Genomic DNA, 20,459 nt, shown 5'->3' with positions numbered 1-20,459 from the left:
TTAGTTTGGTCTTCTTTGTGTTTAATTTATTAATGTTTGGTATAGACAATAACATATATTAAGTCTTTACCTGGCAGGATACTGTAATAAAGTATATCTGAACCCCTGAATTCTAGATCTCTAGGGAATGTGCTAAGGACACTGTATGGATGGGATAATAACAATAGTTCATTTGTTAAAACGGTAGCAGGTGTCAAACCTGGAAGTAGAACCTGCGGGAAGCCAACCCTGCAGCCAGCGGATGCACAAGGGTTAACTATACTTAGATCATTTGCATTCATGTTGCTGTAATCTCTCCAGAACTGAACAAACTTTCACTATATCCCTTACCATCAAATCTTTGCTTGCAATGCATTCTATCTCTTTTTGGACTCCTACATTATTTTCTTCCATGCTTCATTTGCTTTCATTACACTGGCAGCTGAGCAAGGAACCTCTCAAAACACAGTTAACATTGAATAGATTTTCATGACAGGGATATATCACACACACACACACACAGAGCAATCTTTATCATTCGTTTTTGTTGTAAGATATCTTTTAGCCACTCATTTTTTAAAAAATGTTTAAAGCTCTCCTGTTCTTCATATGCCAGAGGTTTTTCTCCTACTCTTCGTTGCAGCCATCCGCTCCAGTAATTAAGTGTCTGTGATTGGTGCCTAGGTGAAGGCAGCTTTTGTCTGAAAGGCTTTGGACTAAAAGAAATTAAATGGAGCCTTTAAACATTCCAGCATCCTGCTGCTCCATTTCTGCAGTGCCCCAATAGATATCAGCAGGATGTTAAATGCTATGCTTCAGCAGCAGAAGGCTCTAGCCTGAGCCATTTGTACGCATCCAATTAGAACCATTCTCCCAGCTAAACTAATCTTTTTAATAAGGGGTGAGAAGATGTTCTGATAGAAATTAGCCACAGTACCATATTCTCAATTCCAAGTCTCTTCATAATGTCTTTTAATCAAATAAACAGACTCCTTAATTTGCCTGAGAAGCTTCAAAGAGGACATGACCTCCTTTTTTCTTTTTCTAATGAACAGACTATCCTACATTTTTTATGAGAGGGCCAATACTTTCCATATCACTCAGGAACCAATCATCAATATCATCATCATCATCATCATCATCATCATCATCATCATCATCATCATTTCTCCAAGTGCCCTTCACTGTTCCGAAGACCATCTCTAGGTATACATTAAGTACATTGTGAGGAGATATACAATAGAGCTGTGCATGCTGTGAAAATTATTTGGAAGAAATGTTTCTGACTTCATGTAAGCATAAGCATGCTACATCTCTGCTAGTCAATAAAGAAGCAACATTCTTTGCCATGCCTCTATGCAATTCTTGTAAAAGAACCCACTGCTTTAAGAGTCACTTCAATGTGTTGACTTCTTAAATCAGTGGCATATTTTTTTCAGGCTTGCATAGAAGTTGGAAAAAGGATGTAGCTGATTTAATTAGTAGCAAAGAGGTGGTGGGCTCATGTTACACCTGATATACTTCTTTCAAATCATTTTCAAATCAACCCTATTAAGACAATGTCCATGTAGCCCGGAAAAAAAAAAGGCAATGTTCATGCAATTCAAGCATGTTCCAAATTATATGAGGAGCAATCTTTTCAGAAGTTCCAAAGATGCAGACATCAAGGACCAATAGGTTACTCCTTGCATTCATGGCATGCATGTAAGAGACCTTCTTAAAAGTGCCTTTAACTTGTAGGCAATCTAAAAGCAGGACTTTGGATCTTGCTAAAAATCTTGTTCCTACACTACTAAAAGTCTTCTTGAAAATACTTCAGATCATTCAGCAGGATTCTGATATAATTTTGACATACAGCCAGGTCACAAGAGAACACTTCTGCATCTAACAATGTGTAATAGGTCTCTGTGATTGTTGGCTAGAGTTACTTTCAAATTTCATACTCAGGAGTTGGATAATCACAGGTAACCTGAATGAACTAATTGGAACAGTGAAGGAGTATTGTAACAGTTAAACAGCCCGGAAACTCCACACAGTTATCCTACATATTGTACATACACAGAGTGGAGGATATCCCAGCCAGAGAATCCACCAGAGCAAAAGGTGAAGAATTTTTCATCATCCCCTTCATAATTCTAATAAGAAGGAGGTAATTACATATAATGCACAGGTGGCTTAGGGCTTTTCCATCTTGCAGCCTTAAGCTGGAAATGAAGCCAATTTAAGAAATCCATTTCCAGATTTCAACCCTCTCTTCTGTTTTGACTTCAGTAATGGCCTAGTGTTCTATCTCGACCATGTTTACCATGACCCTGATTGGACAATTTTCCTGCCTCTTTACTCCTGAAAGCAAACACAAAAAAGAAAGAAAACACTGCAGCTTTACCATTTTTCCTGTCATCTGGGCTAGAATGGGTAGTAATCCTGTCAATTTCACTTGGTTAAAAAAAAAAAATGACATGTCTATGTTTCACTGTTCCACCAGTGAATTCCCTCCCCCCCAAAAAAACCACCAGCTTTTCACCACCCCATTGTTGAACTTGTAAATATAATAAATGGCCATGGAGGCCATGACCAGTGGCTGGAGGGGAAAGGGCATTCCTGCCACAGTGTCCATTAGCCAGTTGGAGTGGAAGAGTTTGTCTACAACGAAATGAAGTGCAGCAGGAGAACCAGACAGCACTGCTTGAGTTGGCACAAGTCAGAAATTTCTACTTTTGATGCATGGCAAAAAAGATGAACAGAAGTTGCCTTTCAGGTAGTTGTGTATGAGAACTCTATTGTGCATTTCTGCCCTTGAAAAATTCTCAGTGGACCATGCTCAGCCATACTCAGTATTGCCCTCTCTACAAGTGGAACAATGATTTCCCCATTTCTGAAGAGCTTCTTCAGCAACTTATATTGTCCTTTTCTGGATTTTGAAAGATTTCTGTTGTAGAGTTGAACTTCCTCTTACTTTATTATTTTGCAAAGGAAAATACTGGGAGGCAACCAAACACCAGGTGAAAGGGAATAATTTGGGTGAGAGGTTTCTCTATGGTCTTTTTATTCCCCATAAATCCTGAAGGTGTAAAGATTATCTTCATGCCCTGAGCTAATAGTCTACTCAAAATTTAACAGCATAATAAAACTTCTGTTTCTTAATGAAGAAACTGGAACCATTGCAAGAAGTTTCTGAAAAGGACCTACACTCTTCAGGTTTTTGATTTTTATTCTAAACCACTTCTTTGCAGCTTATAAATAAAATAAAAATTCTAAGTAGTTGTATAGTTCAAGTTCAAGTTCAAGTAAGTTCAAGTAAGAAATGTAGTCTTATTTCCCCAGGGGTCCTAAAGCCAAATTTGTAAAACCATCATTGCACTTAACATTTTATAGCCCTCTATCTTCCACACTCATTATTAGACTATAATTTTGAGTGCTGTTGTTTGCTATGTAATCTCTTAATTTGAAATCTCAGTTGCTTGCAAATATTTGGAGCTGCAAGAAATTGTTGCCTTGTACAGGTGAACACTAGTGTAGACTTGCCTCTGTCAACCCAATCTCTCACATATAGGTAGTCCTTGTTTAGCATCCACAACTGGGACTGGCAACTCAGTCATTAAGTGAAGTGGTCACTAAATTGTGCTTATGATCTTACTTCAGCTTTCCTTTGCTTTACAGACCTGAGAAGGTCATAAATTCAAGGATTGGTTGCAAAGTTACTTTTTCATCACCATCGTAACTGTGAATGGTTGCTGTGCGAGGCAGTCACTAAACAAGGACTACCTGTACACACCTCCCTCCCTCCCTCCCTCTCTGTCTGGAAACAGAAATATCATTATGATTAAGTTTAGTAAAAAATACACCATTTCACTTTCTTACCGGCATGTTCTTGAGTAGCTCACTGTAACTACAGCAGCAGCAATTTCATTTGGAGCTGAAATCAAAGCCAGTCCATTCAGTCTCTGTTGGTTTACAGCTGACCTCAGGTTATTTTATTATTTTAATTTGAGTGATCCAGTTTTAAAAAAATCTATTCTCAGCAGGACAGACACCCCAAATTCCTTGTATTGTTGTTGCTGCTGCTGGCCTTATGCAAGATGTATACAGAAAAAGTTTTGCAGGATCAGATATATGAGGAAAAAAGTCTGACGTTACTATAAGGCAACAAGATCATTTTAGATCTATGACAGAGCAGGAAGAACTAATTATTCTCAGGGGCAAATCTGTTCTCTGATAGGTTTGGGTGATGGAACAATCTGACCCCTATATTATAAAGTTGGCATCATCTTGCTGTGGTGAGCCAACCAAATTATTTCTAAATTCCTATCATGCCTTTCCATTAGTATATTCCAGGCAGTTAATAAAATTCCTGGCTAGCATCCAGACTTGTCCTCCAATTTATTAGCCTGGAGTGGAGCAGAATAGAAAGGCTTTCCTTCTACTTTGGACACCAGAGCCTGCATTCACTCTTGCTAACGCTTTTGAGAGCCAGTTTGGTGTAGTGGTTAAGGTGTTAGGCTTGTAACTGGGAGATTGTGCGTGTTAGTCCTGTCTTAGGCACAAAGCCAGTCATTCTCTCTCAGCCCTGGGAAGGAAGCAATGGCAAACCACTTCTGAAAAACCTTGCCAAAAAAACTAAAGGGACTTGTCTGGGCAGTTACCAGGAGTCAACACTGACTCAAAGGAACAAAAAAATAATAATAATTGGGGGGGGGGATCCTGTTAAGAGATTGGCTGCAAGGGGCATACAAGGCAGGGCATAATATTGTATCACATATATAAAGCACCATCTCAGCCACCCTGGGTGGCTAAGTCCAGTACACTTCTATCCCACCATCTTCTCCACCCTGATCTGAACACCCTCTCAAGTCAGAAAGCAAGACATCCATTCTTACGATCAAGGCTAAATTCCCTCAAGGTGGCATCAAGAAAGTAGATGATATCAGTACATATTGAAAACTGAAGGCAAGCCTTTCACTTTGCTGCTGGAAAGTGGTGCAAGTGGGGTTGAGCCTTGGGAGTGAAATCCTGTCACTGTGCAGACCAAAGTGATAGGAGCAGTGGCAAGAGGTAATAGGTGGAGAATGGTGTCTGCTAGCAATGCATGTGCTGACAAGGATATTCCAAGCCCACTGATCAAAACTAATACTGAGCCTTTCTTTCATCTTTGTTTTTTTTTTTAATAGTTATTACAATAATAGGGTGGCCATCAACGGGTACAAATGTGATTTTTCTTATATACACACACCCGCCTACACACACATGCATAAATACACTAGGCCATATGAACATAAGGGAAATTAATTGAATTTGGCCATGAGTTCATAGAATCTGGTATTTAGTCAAAAATACTCACCCAGAGCCTTTTGCCACTGTTGTTCACCTCCACCTGTTATTTAAGACATTGTACTGAGTTTCAAGAGGACATACATTTCTGTACAGTTTTGATCTAAGATGGCCAAGCTGCATCACTAGTTGAAACTGATTACTCAGAATGAGTGCAGCTGGTAAATAGAGGAAGCCTTTGCTGTTTGGTAAAGCTGACAGATGGAAGCAGCCCCCTCTTCCTTAATATCCATCCCCCACAAAACTCTTGGCAATTTGATGTTCTCTGTGTTCAGGATGCACCTCAGCTCAGAGGAATGAGGGAACAAATTTGCATCCTTCCAGATCTCCTCAAAAAACAAATCAATTATCTCTGAGGTTCCTGGTTCCCAACCAATACCTGACAGTGTCTTTCCTTCCTACAGTACAGCAGCATATCGTTTAAATGATATTGATTATGCTCTTCTTCTAAAACAACTTCTTTCAATAATATTACAGCTTCAGGATTACTGCTTTTAATGTGCACACATGGAACATTTGCTCAGTTCTTAATCACTGCATCATAATGTCAGCAAGACTCAGCATGACTGACGCTCTTGGAGGTTATCAAGGGAGAAGTATCTTATGACTTGTACTTTGATATGCTAAAGGTTCAAGGGTTTGAGATGGAGCTTCCTGGTAATAGGTAGTATTTATTCATTCAATCGATCAATCTGACTCTTTCTTCTTTGCTAAGCTAGTCATGACAGCATATATCAAGACAGATGTTCCTGTTTCTACCCAACTGGTTATATATTGAATCCTATGCTGAAAAGGTTGTTGTCACCAATTATCTTCCATTCAGTATTATCACAATGAATCATATCAAGCTTGTTCATTTTAAAGCCTGCTATTTTGCAAAGCCATATACACCACATAAATTTAGATACCACTTTTTATGTTAGTAACAAGATAACTGAAGATAGATCTATGAAAGATTTATGAAATTATACATGACAAAATGATTAAAAGGAAAATTCATACTAGGGGGTCATTAGAAAAGAAATCAATTATAACATTCTTTTATAATAAGTTTTAAACCAGCTTCATTCTGGCATTCAAATCTCTGACTGAATGCAAACATCTCAGGTTAGCCTGATTCACACTCCCCCCCCCCCCCCATTCTAGCACTATGAATGAAAGCTAGAGTAGGGTCATAGTAGGAACAGCCCCATCCACACTGTATCTCTCATCTCCTACTGCCCAAAACATCTATGTATTAAGCAAAGACTTCTCCAAACACATCATTATTGCAAGTACAGCTACTTGTGCATTGTAATTCCATGCAGCCAGAATTCATGATTGTGCTGGATCTCAATTATATGGACCATCTAGAACAGTGTTTTTCAACCTTAGCCATTTTAAGATGTGTGGACTTCAATTGCCAGAATTCCCAGCCAAGATTGAGAAACGCTGAGCTAGAAGCATAGAATGTAAGGGTTGGAAGGAATCTTAAATATCACCTTCCCCAACTCTTTACCTAGTGCAAGAATACATTTCTGACAGATAGCCATTAATACTTCCAGTGAAGAATGCACTGAAAGAGTTGATCCTATTGTTGAAGCACGTTTACCCCCATTCAGTTTAAGGCTTTCTTTTTATCTATAAGCTACCCAGAGTGGTCAAGGAGTCAGGTGACCTTGAAATTGGAATTGGAAATTGGTCCACTTCCCTATAATTCAAACCCTTTTTTCTCTAAATAACAACTCTAAATAATTCTGCCCATGTTCTACATGTCAGCCTTCATATACTTGAAGACAGCTATCAAGCCTCCCCAGTCTTCTTCAGACTAATCATACATAAGGCCTCCAACCACTCCTCATAAATTTTTCTTATCCAGGTCCCTTGGTTAGTCTCCTCTGATCAGGTTCCAGTCTGCCAATGTCCTTACTAAAATATTGTGCCCAGATCTGGAAGCTATATTCTAGTTGCTGTCTGACCAACCCAGAATAGAGAAGAATGATGGCTTACATGTGAACAATTGCTCATGCATAGACACCACTTTGCATTCATCATAATGCTATGGGTCAGGCCTGATGACAGCATTGTTTAGGGCCAGGATTTATATCTCAGTCTCACCTACAAAATTGGACTTTCAGGATTTGAGCAGGCATCCTGAAACAGGATGGGAGGCAGGTGTGGTAGATCTATCAAAAACACTTGAAATATACCTGGTTCTACTACATCCCTTAGATTTTCTCTATGTCTTAAGGGCATATCCTTTTAAGATATGTTGCATCATTTTGTACAGATGACAAGAAAGTGAAGCGTAGAATTAGGACCACGTTCACAGCAGAGCAGCTCCAGGAATTGGAGAGAATCTTCCAAGCTACGCACTATCCAGATATCAACATCCGCAACCAGCTGGCGGCCAAAATCAATCTTCCAGAAGCCAGGGTTCAGGTAAATTCTGGCTCCTTCTGGTGTAGAACAAATGCAATTGCATGCTGATCAATTATTGCCATTGATAGACTAACGAAAAAGTGAAAAACTGATAACTACCAGCCGGATTACAGCAAGCTTTGTAGTGTAATATATTTTACTTTGCTGTCACTAATCTAGAAAACAGTTTTTTGGTTTATGAAAGATTTTGAAGATAGTTCTATGCAGTGATGTCAACAAATTAAATATAAGCCAGTTATCATACATCACAGAAAACTCCATTTTTGTTGCTATTGAAGCTTGAAAAGTAAATTCTCTGTAACAAAAATTGATTTCCCAATAAACAATTGCCACTGTTATGTATTAGTAACTGAATTCATTGTCTTGAAGTGAGGTTTTATTTAGTTGCAAAGCAATGAACCTCATAAAATAACAATGTCTTCTACTTCTGGATAAGTTTGGAAACTTAACCGCATAGAATTTCCTCAGAAAACTGTTAATATGCCGAACCAATCCCAATTTTCCAGATACTGAAAAGCAAAGCAAAGTCAAAATATATTTTACAGTAATTGATTTATAAGTTCTTAAATCAGATTTTAAAAATACATATTTTGGTCTTTTTAAATGGTCAGATAAAACAAAGTATTTCAGATATTAGTATTTTTCTATACTGGTATGTGGGATGTAAGAAAGATGTAGATTATTACACACCATCAGTTGTTTAATCATGTTTAATTATTGTGTATTTTCTTAGCAGTATATGTGCATTCATTCTAAACTTCGCCCACAAAATTCCTCAGGAATAAATGTTGAGCAATTTAGCTGGCATATAAGTCAAAACATGTTGAATTATTAAATTAAATGTCAGGAAAAAATGAATTTGCTCTGATTTTGAGGATCTGCTATTTGAATTTCAATCTCAGAATTGTGACCTCAAAATTTACCATTCAAATTCAGAATAAAAATCTGAAATCAGGATTCAAAAGACTATGTTTTGATTGGATGTATCAATATGCTGAATATAAAAATTACTGAAAACAGGTTGTAAGGCAGCTGTCAGATACTGTCAAATACCGATTTTTGCATTTCTGGCATCTTAGGGCAAATCATTGCTGTTGTATTTTATCAGAAATGATTGCCTTCTGTGAATGTGAACATTCCTCCTATCAAATGGAATCAGCAGCAGCAATAGTAGAAGTAGTCACTAATAACATTTTAAAATTTCATTTTGATTCTTTCCTTTACATAGATTTGGTTCCAGAATCAACGAGCAAAATGGAGGAAACATGAACGATTTGGCAGTTTTGGAGGCCTGCAGCATCAGACTGAAGTTGATTTTATTCCAGCCCCAAAGCCAAATGTAAGAGTGAGTATCACTATTCATTTGTCATAGAAGAAGCAATTCTATGAAATGAAAAGCTTTTCTATATGGATTAATAAATCATAGTCCTTATAGAATATGTACTATTCTATATTTAATAGATATTTAATAGATATTATTAAAACTGGGTGTTCTGTGTAAGCAATGAAACAACCTAACATGTTTTGAATGGTGCTACTCCAGTGTTGTCCAAACTTGGCCACTTTAAGATGAGTGGACTTCAACTCCCAGAATTCCCCAGCCAGCAGAATTCTGGGAGTTCAACTCCACTCATCTTAAAGTGGCCAAGTTTGGACAACACTGTACTACTCAAACACCATCAGCCATAGTTCTGTCATATGTGTACTCTGGGGAGTGTTTTGTAAAAGGAAGCAAGGCTTAAATGGTAGATCAACAGGCCTGAGCCCCCCCATTTTTTTTTTTTTAAAGAAGTGCTTCAAAATGCAACAAATAAAGAAAATATGTACAAAATGCAAAGATGCAAAAACATAAAATTAGAAAGAAAACAGTAACCAAGCAAAATTTTTAAATATAATTTAATTTTAAAATAAATTAAAATAAACTGGCAATTATAGATTTTAAGAAATATTACAGTTCTATTTTTAATCAACAAAGTAAAGCTTGACCATGTTGAAAAAGACATTCTAGTCATTTCATGGTTTGATAGATGGCCAGTTCAAAAGATAAGGGTGCATATGTTTCTTCAAACCCGCCTTTGACATTGAGGATACTACTGTCTTTCTATGGACCCTTTATAATCTTTTTGTGACAATCCAGGTGGGATAAATCCAAAGTTCTTCATAAATAGGTAGATCACAATCCAAAAACCACTGGCATCTTTGAATCTTTACTCTCTTGCTAAAACCTTAATGGTATTAAGAACATTAATCCTCCTCCTCTTCCAATACCCCACCTAGAGTCACCCGTATAGTGAGATGGGTGGCATATATAAATTTGAAAAATAAACAAATAAATAAATAAAATTAAACCAATATGGAGCAATAAGAAGGGATGCTGAAATCATAAATGTTAATATGCCTTCATATTTATTATTACTCCAGTATGGAAATATAGATAGCCAACCCTTTTGAACATCCACTTAGATGTCTAGGAAAACCTGAAAGTATTTCTTGATGAATTAATCTCATTTTATGTTGAAAGACACATTTAACATTCTTTAAAACTTGAGACCACTGGCTCATTAAAATTGAATACTCCAGTTCAGGATCACTGGAGTTTTCAAGGCTGTCAAATTATCAGGTCCAAATTGAGAAGCTTACAAATATTCTAACTGAATATTCTGAGGTTTGAGGTATGTTGTATTATTTTTGTAGCCTCTCAAAAATTGTACATGTGTAATTAGCACTAAGACGTTCTAAAGCCCAAGTTTAAACCTAAAGGCAAAAAAAACCACAAAAAACACTAAAACTTTATCTGTCATCTTTAAACAATATCATCCCAGAAAGTCAATTTCTCATGAGAACCAGGATTCAATTTAGGCCTGGCTTCAACCCATCTAGATATTTGTGCTCCAGCCTATGGGTTGGCACCATCTTCTTCAGTGCCTGCTAGATTCTATGTACCCCATTCCTCAACTTTAATTTCAAAAATTAATGATAAATAAATAAATAAATAAATGACCTCCTGCAAAATACATTGCTAGTCTCTGGCATCAATCCTATTTCCAAGAATGCCCTTGGATCCCACATGAACCTAACAAATATGCTTATACAATAAACATGGGGATTGCTATATCCAGTGCTCTGTTTAAAAGTAAGTCCAGCTGCTCAGACAAGAAAAGAATAAAGATTACAATTCACCTTTCAATGTCTAGTGATTTTGTAACTAGCCATCCTGACCACCTGTATGGCAGCCATTTGGGGAAGAATTAATGCTCCCCATCCATTGTAGTACAGATAGTCCCCACTTTACAAACGAGTTCCGTTCCCAAGGTCTGCCCTTAAGTTGAATTTGTATGTAAGCCAGAACAGTATTATGGTATAATAGTGTATAATTAGTACTGTGTCATTAATTTGAACCACTGTGTATTTAACTTGAATCACTGTGTATTTAACTCGAATGTTGCTACAGTAGGCTCCGTTCTTAACTATGGGTCATCCTTAAACTGGGCGTTCTTAACCCAGGGACTACCTGTAATTTTTAAAGGGTGTTAACACCATGTATTCAAAATTCCTAAATTGTCCAGTGCCCGAAAATATTTGCCGATCCTTCTTTAGATCAGACATCTTGAATATCCTAACCCTTATTTTCTTATGCCGATATAGCAGTAGTTAAACTTTAGGAACACATTCAAGTTCCCTCATCCTTCTTCCTAACTTTCTTGGAGTCATTTATCTTTCCCTTTTCCAGTGTTTGCCACAGTCGATAATAAGTGTCCATCACCACAAACTATGGTTAATGCAAACTAAACACTGAAATCTGCCAGCATATCATGGTTTTACATTAGCAGCCTTGATACTTCGTTTTTTTTATCTTCTTTTAAAAAAATCTTTAATAAAAATTACATACATACATACATACATATATATATATATATATATATATATATATATAATATTGCCTTTTTAATTGTTCAATACTGAAGGGGAATGAGGGGAAGGAATACAACAAAACTATGGAGGCCATAAATTGCATCCAGCTGAATGCTTGCTTTCATTTTTCTCAGATTTCTCACTCATTCACTCTTTTTATCTTATAACAGGACTCTTCCATGATGCCCAGCAACAGCCTTTCTGGTATTGCCCCTCCTGCAGGATACTATTACTCACTGATCCAAGAGCATTCCATGTGTGTCTAGCTACCAAACCTGCTGCCTTGGACTCTTTGGCATTTTCAAAGCCATCTCTAATTATTGACTCCCTTTCTCCTTATACCCTTCACCTTCTGCCCTGAAACCAGCAAGGGAGCATGCTATCATCAATTTCATGTAATAGAGGATGAATTGTAAAGATCTCTGAAGCAATGTCTAGTTCTTCTAAATGGATGGTGGAACCTTCACGGAACCAGTATTACATAGTAAATAGCTGAGAGATTCAGAATCTCTCCCATGCCTATGAAGCTTACTAGTTTACTAAAATCTGGTTACTCTCTCTCTCTGCGTATCTTCACTGGGATGGTTGTAAAGAAGTACCAACTGGTGCTCCTTAGATGATGGATGAAATACAAGTAGAACATTAAAATAATCTTACAGGAAATTTTCCTTTAAATATAGGGCTAAAAAGTTTCTGGTTGAGTTTGGACAATGAATGGAACTTGGTGTAAATTACAAGGCCACTGAACAGTTCAGTGTTAATTATACTCTGCCTGAAACAATATTTATTATTGGACAGCAAACAGACATTGCATTGCATCCTCTGTGGGAGAGCTGAGACTTTAAATGGCCAACAATTGCAAAGTAGGAGTGATCAGATTTTATTGGCCAGAATGTATATTCTACTCTTCTCCGCAGGGAAAATGTTGCATTTTCATTACTCAGGCTGGTCACTCCAAACTTTATTAGGCTATTCATTCTGCATCTTTTGACATTAGCTGTATTTTTGATGAGGTATACAAAAATTAAGAATAGGGTTGGAAACGCCAAATATAGCTTTTAAAATATTTTTTTTTACCTTTGAAGAATGGGATTGAGGTGTTTGCTTTATTATATTCCAAGCTTGAAATAATGGCTTATAGATTAATACATTAGATGGCATGTGTGGGAGACAGACGGAATGAGAAACAGAGAATTATATTGGATGAAATATTGGCCTGCTCTCTTAGGGGATTTCTTTAAATGATTAAAACATTTGTGAGGGAAAAACACTGTTGTTGTTTTTTAATGATGAAGAAAAGAACCCAGGAGCCACAAGGAGGGGGGCGGGGAGCTATAATGAAGATAAAGCACTAGAAAAACTATTTGAATTTATCCAGAATTCAGCGTGTGTAAGTCAGACATGTTTTTATAGAATTTAGGAAGCTGCCTTATATTAAATCAGACCAATGGTCTTTTACATTCAGCACCGTACAAAGCAGGGAAGAGGAACATATGGGCTTTTAAATGAATTGAAAGAATCCAGTTTTTATCTCTGACAGCATGGCTGATTTGCACATCATATGCACATGATTGATTGATTAATTGATTGATTTAATTTGTGTGCCACCCATCCCCTGCCTCCTCCAGGTAAGGCCACAACTGGCACACCAGCTGAAATTACATAAATGCCCCATTAACCATGGCCTGCATATCCAGTGATTGTCTAGGAAAATACCAAGTCACAGATCTGCTTCTTCAGGCGGAGTGCTACACTATCCAGAGCTATCACTGGAAAACTTATGTGCTAGATGGTTTCTGGACACACAGTAGCTCAGCCTTGCTAGGATCCAACCTGTTTCTCACCATTCAGATCCTTATAGCCTCAGCTTCCAAAAATTCCCCCTCATCACCATCCCATCCCATCCCATCCCATCCCATCATGTAACATATATCTGGATATCATCATACAGCATACTGATGATATCTCTCCTGCCCCCAAGTGGCTTACAGGTAGATTCCTCCACTCCCCACAACAACCATCTGGAACCATTTGCTTAGATAGGAGCAGAACTAGTGTAAAACGGTGCCTCCAACCCCTCCCTTCACAGGTAGCCCAGAAGGATAGAACAATTGTTATATCAAATGCTGCTGAGAAAATTACAAGGCAAGAAGGTACACGCTCCTTATATCCAAGTCTTGACACATCGGACAACAGTGAAACCAGTGTGCTTTTTATCCCATTCCCAGACCTAAAGCCTGAATGAAAAGGAACCTGATACTGTAATCCACTTCTTCTATAGCACTTGCAGCTGAAGACCCACCACTCCTTCTATAACCTTCTCTTTTGGGAATTATTGGGCCAGACCCAGGGAAGATCTCTTCAAGAAGAAATGTACTGCTGCATCTTTCAAGGCAGACAGTGCCACCTCCTCATCCAAAGAGGCGTTGACCACCTCCCTGATGCAGCCGGACATCCCTCCACCTCCACCTCTCAAAGGAACCAGGAAGGGCAAGGCTCCAGCTGAGAAGTGACACAGTCACGCTGCCCTAGCCACTTCCTCAATCCACAGCCCTTCATATCAGGAATACCACCCCAGGATGCTACCAGATTTTCTGTGAGGATCTTCACCCCCTGTCCTCACATTGAGGTTGGTGCAAAAATATCTGTGGTTGACTTAGCTTATCTTTTTTAAACTTTAAAACCCAAGACACCAGAAGAATTGGCTACACTGTTCAACGAGAATCCCTCCTGAGATATCTCACCCTTGGCAATTCTTTTTGGGGTTTTGGTTTGGTTTGTTAGTGTAATATGCTTCAATCTCCTAGTCAAGAAGTTTGTCGGTCCCTGCTTTTCTGAGAGCTGGAAGAGTTAAAGAGTGCTGTAAATGGAAACAGATTGGAGGCTGTGTGGAATGACCTTAAATTACCTTGAAGTAATTTCTTCCCCTTCTCTTTCAAAACTGATAATTTTGTCATTGTTGTTGTTGTTAAAAGAGTGAAATATGAAAGAAGAGAGTTTGCATTAATTAGTGATTATAGAGTGGAAAAAAACCTAAACATAACAAATTCAACAGAAAGATCCATATAATAGTACGGAATTCATTCATTCATTCATTCATTCATTCATTCATTCATTCATTCATTCATCTTATCATTAAATCTAAATCATATCACAATGTACTTTCCATCTTCTCATCCTTAGAGCATAAAGCCTTTTCAAAAATAGTTAACAAATTCATATCCTAGACTTCTTTTTTCCAGTTATGTAGGATTACCTTCTTTGCTGTGCCCCAGGCTTCATAGAGTCAAAGTTCCACATGAGATGACAAGTTCTATGTTTTAGGAGTATAATTCAGTATCACACTGAGATCCTTAACTATAATATTTCTTCCCTAAATTATATTAACATGCATATTGATTTGAAGCCAAACAAAACTATAATAAAATGAGACTAAACCATATGAGTTAAATAATCTTTAAACTTCTTATATCACCAACAAAATAAATCTAATATCCATCCCTTTTTAAAGATTCTCTGAGGGATGCAATACATCTGAAATAATATTTTCTGATGAATTAATTTCATTTTTAAATCATTGGAAGAATATTTCACATTTTTTAATACCTGGACCCACTGATTTTTTCAAAATTGGATATTCCAGTTTTTCTTCCACAGATCAAATGTATAACTGATACTAACTTTCATTTAACTTTTTAGCACCTTCTAAAACTGAATTATTGCTTTCCATTCAAGACCAGCATCTCTTAAATTAAATTTGCAGGTGCTTAGAAGCTGCTAAAGCATCTGGACCACACTGTTTAGTTAATACATGCACAGTTGTCTATATTGCCAATATACTGAAGATAAATCAAACTCGAAATGCAATGCCTCAAAATATTTAAAACAGCCATTACAATTAACTGATTTAAAGTATCAATCCCTTGTTTAGTCTAAGCATTCCAAAAGAACATCTGTTTTCACATTTCAGTTATACCATAGTGTCAACATTTCATGTGGTATCAAATTGTAACAATTTACCTATAAATAGCCAAATATGCCTAGCAAGTTTCAAAGCAGGAGATGAATTAGTATGCCTAGACCCTAAATCTTACTGAAATTTCAAAGGTGTGACATATTTGCTGTCCAAATGGCCCAAAGGTGAAAGTAACTGTAATAAGTCTCATTCAGGAAAAATATAGATATTAAAATGAAAACTTAGTGATATAGTTGAACATCTGGCAGACTAAGGCCACCATTCTCATAAGATAACCACAGTGTTGCCAAAGATATTCTAGGGGCTTTAGGCTGCCATAAAAAAAATCTCATTAACTTATCTGTGTGAAATATCTAATAGGAATTAACTTGGAAGCCCTCTAAAGATATACATTAATCTTGCTGTAATATTCATTTTAATAACATTAATCTTACCCTAGAGACTTAATAGGAATTTTAACTATCGATATATCTATTGAAATTACATCTATACATTGGATAAATGTAATTCAACAGATTATGATAAACTTAAAGAAAGATGTAAACCCATGTATTTTATACAAATCCTAATCACTCACAGCAACCTATAGATATAATAGATCCCAAAGACAACAAATTAGATTATTTACTCTAGCCACAGGATAAAGATACCAAATTGTAATCCAGTGAGCAAAAGATGAAGGAAACCCATATTTTATCAAAATGCATTTCATACATTCAATCTGCGCCATAGTGATGGCCTTTTGAGCCTCCAACAAAATTAGAATAGCCGATTCCAATTTATCTGCAATTACTGATATCAGCGTAGCACTGCTGCTGTTAGCCGGATCCTACCTCATACTTTTTTTCTTTTTCTTTTTTTTTATCCTCAACCAAGAACTCTTTGATCCTGGATTCAAGAATGGCATTATGAAGGAAAATAGAAATGTTTTGTTGTAGAAACTTGAGATTTATTCATGTATCCATGTTCTTGTCACACTGTGGTTTCCAAACATTTCCAAGAACTTGTATTAGTGCCCTCTTGAACCTTTCCAAGATGAAGAGGCAGAAGAGGTAAGTTTTGAAAAAAGATTTGGTATTAAGATTTACTTTCTCATTTTCTGAAGGGACAGTTGGTTGAGGAGTAAAAGCAATGTACAAGCTCCTTTCATTGATGTGATTAAATACAAGCTTGGTATTGAATCTTCAGGGGATTTTAGATAAAATACTTTAGAGGAAAACTCAAAAGAGTTTTTTTTTTTTTTTATCAGCCCCATTAAAATTTGCTACGTCTGAAAAGTTGAAAAGAAAGTATTGCTCTGATTCTTGCTTTCATAAAAATGACCTCTTTGGAATAGCAAGGACAGCAATGAAACACCGGTTGCAAAGACCTTAGGAATTGCATTTACAGTGGTTTGTATTGCAAGCTTTTTGGCTACCCAACTATCAGAGCCAGATGATTGGACAGGGCCCTTCACCTTAAAATCTTTAACACTGAACCATCTTCATTGTAACCAGCCTTATTCCACAGGTTTGTTTCCAGAGCCTCTGCTATGTTATTAGTGTTAAGTTCATTTATTCATTCATTACACATATGGAGTGCTACTTTCAACCCTCTAAGCCTAAAGCATTGTCATTCTTCAAAGGTTATCAAAACCTTCAGTTCCTGAAATGGGCTGGCTATTTTAATAACTCTCAGTACAATAAGAAATGGCAATATTTAACAACTCTAAAACTGCTCCTGTCTTTTTGTCCAGAAAACGATTTCTGTCTTTTGATTGTTCCTTATGCTTTATTTGTTAGTTTCAGAAAATGTTTCATTTGAGACTCTTGGCAACTGAACAGGTTCACAAGATTGCAGCCAGGAAGAGAGTTGCTAGGATTACATTAGGATTAAGTCAGTATTAAACCAGGAAAGAACCTCCTTTATCTTTCCTCAATGCTTTTTGCAAGAGGGGAGTGGCTTTGCTCTCTCCTTGCTAACAGGATATGTGACTTAAAGCCTCAGGTTGGCAGACAAGGTGCTTTTCTCTCCCACCTCCTCAGGGTAAATCAGCTTTGACCAGCTGTCACTCTCCAGCTTGTTTGATTGTTTGTGGGATTTTGTCTACCACCTGAAACTAAAAAGACTCTAAGAGGCTTATAGAACTCACATATAAAAACAATAGAAAATCAATAAAATAATTAAATTTATAATCTAATCAAATTAATTTAAATATTAAACTAATAAACTAACATTCATTAAGTATGGCACCACTGGCTATATTTAATCCTCAGATGCATGTGGACTTCACATCTCATAGTTCTGAGCTATTTGTCATGACTAACCTAGACTTCTTGGAGATCCACCCAATGCCAATCCATAATTTAAGCAAGCAAGATAGGAACCTCAGACTCAATGGTCTCATCATCCTATTTCATCATTCCTATTTCAGAGGGATCCAGGACAATCATAATTATACTGGAATTGAAGTCCAAACAGTTTAGAAAGCATCAGGTTGGGGAAGGCTGATATAGAGCCAGCTGGCATTTTAACCACTGTACAGCAGTATGGGATTAGTAATTCTCAGGGAGCAAGTAGAAAGCTTGTATGTCTTTCCCAACTGATCAAGGCAAGAAAAATTATATATGTGATGTTGTAGCTGCCTCATCAAGATGTAGGGATAAACAGTTGAAGTTATTTTGCACATATAACAACTGGCAGGTACAGCACATTCATGGATAATTATTTATGACTGTCTGGAGATAAAATCAGGGCAGGCCTTCCTCGTAAGGCTGACTGACACAATCACCTCAGGGGGATTGCTCAAGGGAAGTAGTGTCAGCTTCTGATTGTTCCTCTTGAATTCCCCAATGTTTCCTTCTGTTGGGGAACAGAGATGCCTGCATAAATCCTGCACTAGGGGCTCTAAATTAGTCTGCTTCCTCAGTTGCAGTGATAGATACAAGCACTGAAACATGCAATTCCAGCTGGCTTCTACATATGGAATGCGGAAGGGTCGCCTTATTTCAAGCAGCAATTTTGTTTTGGCCAGACCCAAGTATCGTTTCGCAGACATGGATTCAGTATACCATTTCCTTCAAGCTAACAGGAGAGAAACACACAGAAAGAGTTCCTTTGGGGAATGATAGCATTGTGGCCTCCTCAGCTTCCATACCAAGGGATGGCTGTACATCTAAATTAGGCCTCATAAGTTGACTAACATTGACGTGAAGCTGCCCAAGAAGCATTATATCAAAAGATAAACTATATAATTCTCTCCTGAGAACTAATCACACTGGTAGGATATGGGATATATACTGGTTACAGAACCGCCCATTCTGGATCATTAGGAAATATGGTTCTGTAAATACCTTGTCATAAGAGAAGGCATGCCAAGTATATATGCTAGACGTGAAGGCCACCAATAGTGAGCAAAAAGCAAAAGAGAATAAGGTCTATCGTTATTAGGAAACAACAGAGAGACAGTTCTAAGTCAAATTCAGGATAGCCAGTAGTTTCAAGCATAAGATTCAAACAGAGAGATACAGTTAAAAGAGCAAACATAATGTGTGGCTTTCAGAAAGATGGGACCAGGTATTTGCCTAATGAGATTTAGTGTTGATCACATCCTGGAAAAGGAAATTTCTCTGGAATTCAGAAAAAAAAATAAAAGAAAAATTGAAAATTTATTTTATGATACTTTTATTACATTCACAATTAACATGAATATGGGTCCTGATAGAAGCTGCAAATGAATATAGGAATATATTTACAAATACACCAAAAGCAATACAGACTATCTACCCCAATATTATCTAACCAAGCAGTCCCCAACATTTCTTATAGTAGGCAAATGCGGATTTTTTTGCCAGACATTTTATAGCCAGCTTCAACAGCTGAGAAAGTTGAGACCACATAGCACTATATTGGCCAGTTGCTCTAGGCTAGTGCTTGAATAATGGTCTGTTCTTTGGCTAGATAATTGCTCTCTATGGTCCTGAACAGAAATTCTCCAGGTTGGTAGCACTGACTAAGCTTCTGCAACTTACTTAGCCCTATCCCTCCTTCCTTTGTTTATCTTTTGCTATGCAGCATCACTTTAGTTGTTACTTAATCCAGAGAGCACAATTTGCAAATCTTCAACTTGCAAGATTAAACAAATTATGGAAGATAAAACTATTTTTGGCTAGTAGACCTCACAAAAATAGTTGCAGAGAACCCAGGTGGGAGGATAATATGGTGTTCAAGTACTACCCGTGGGCTTTCCAAAAGTGTCTGGTTGGTCATTGGTCTAATCCATTATTGTTCTTCCTAAATTTACATAAAAGAAAACAGATCAGATCAACTTAATTAAAAATAAACACAAGCCAGATCAAAACAATAAATGGAAGTTCAACTCTGAATTTTTTCATCAACCTAGGATATTCTCCCATCTTCCTTAGGCTGATGGCTCCAGAGAGAGCATTTTCCTGATCAGAATTCACATTTAGTTGAATTAGTTTAGTATTATAGGTTTTTTTTAAACAGTCAAGCAATTGGGTAAGATAAAATACATAAGGATTTCAGAGGACAGTCTTCTACCCAAAAGGCTTTCAGAAAGCTGCCCTCTGTTAATGGGTTGTCCAATCTAAATCTGGTTTAAAGCTAAAAAATAGGAGAACGTGAGGCTTTGAGATTACAGTATTCACCAGTATGATAAGAAATGTTTCTGCTTAATGAATAGTGATTATTTCTAAATGTGCAGTTACAAATAAATTTCCAATTCCTTTTTTAAATGCAAATTATATTTTCTTTTGCCTCCTAGCCCAATGCTTTGGTAATGCCTAAGCAATCACCATAAATAAAAATCTTCAGACCTGGCTTACAAGTCAAACAAACCATT

At 37.1% G+C, this 20,459-nt stretch overlaps 1 protein-coding gene and 1 long non-coding RNA gene across 7 annotated transcripts in view; one reads left to right on the top strand and one right to left on the bottom strand.

Moving 5' to 3' along the window:
- Positions 1–3,969, bottom strand: part of LOC148215957 (uncharacterized) — a 51,945-nt gene extending 47,976 nt beyond the window's left edge. Inside the window, exon 1 of the long non-coding RNA XR_015796205.1 lies at positions 3,841–3,969. This is a non-coding gene — a long non-coding RNA (uncharacterized LOC148215957). The remainder of the gene's footprint in view (positions 1–3,840) is intronic.
- Positions 1–17,691, top strand: part of ISX (intestine specific homeobox) — a 31,637-nt gene extending 13,946 nt beyond the window's left edge. For 3 of the 6 annotated variants that reach the window (XR_015796202.1, XR_015796200.1, XR_015796201.1), the window contains exons 3-6: positions 7,577–7,728; positions 8,957–9,073; positions 11,811–14,269; positions 16,493–17,689. Coding sequence is in view for 1 of the 6 variants with exons in the window: in XM_088141082.1 (XP_087997208.1) it covers positions 7,577–7,728; positions 8,957–9,073; positions 11,811–11,906 (365 nt within the window). In the remaining 5 variants the exon portion in view is untranslated. Of the gene's footprint in view, positions 1–7,576; positions 7,729–8,956; positions 9,074–11,810; positions 14,485–16,492 lie in introns of those variants that run through there. The other 3 variants (XR_015796203.1, XR_015796204.1, XM_088141082.1) reach the window with 3 other exon arrangements.
- Positions 17,692–20,459: the final 2,768 nt, after the last annotated feature.

Source organism: Python bivittatus, unplaced genomic scaffold, assembly GCF_059951505.1.
Source record: "Python bivittatus isolate LINGU-HERP-01145 unplaced genomic scaffold, Pbiv_v1 ctg000330_np1212, whole genome shotgun sequence".
Classification (NCBI taxonomy): Eukaryota; Metazoa; Chordata; class Lepidosauria; order Squamata; family Pythonidae; genus Python; species Python bivittatus.
Note: the sequence above shows the minus strand (reverse complement) of the source record. Positions and strands in the feature narration are given on the sequence as shown.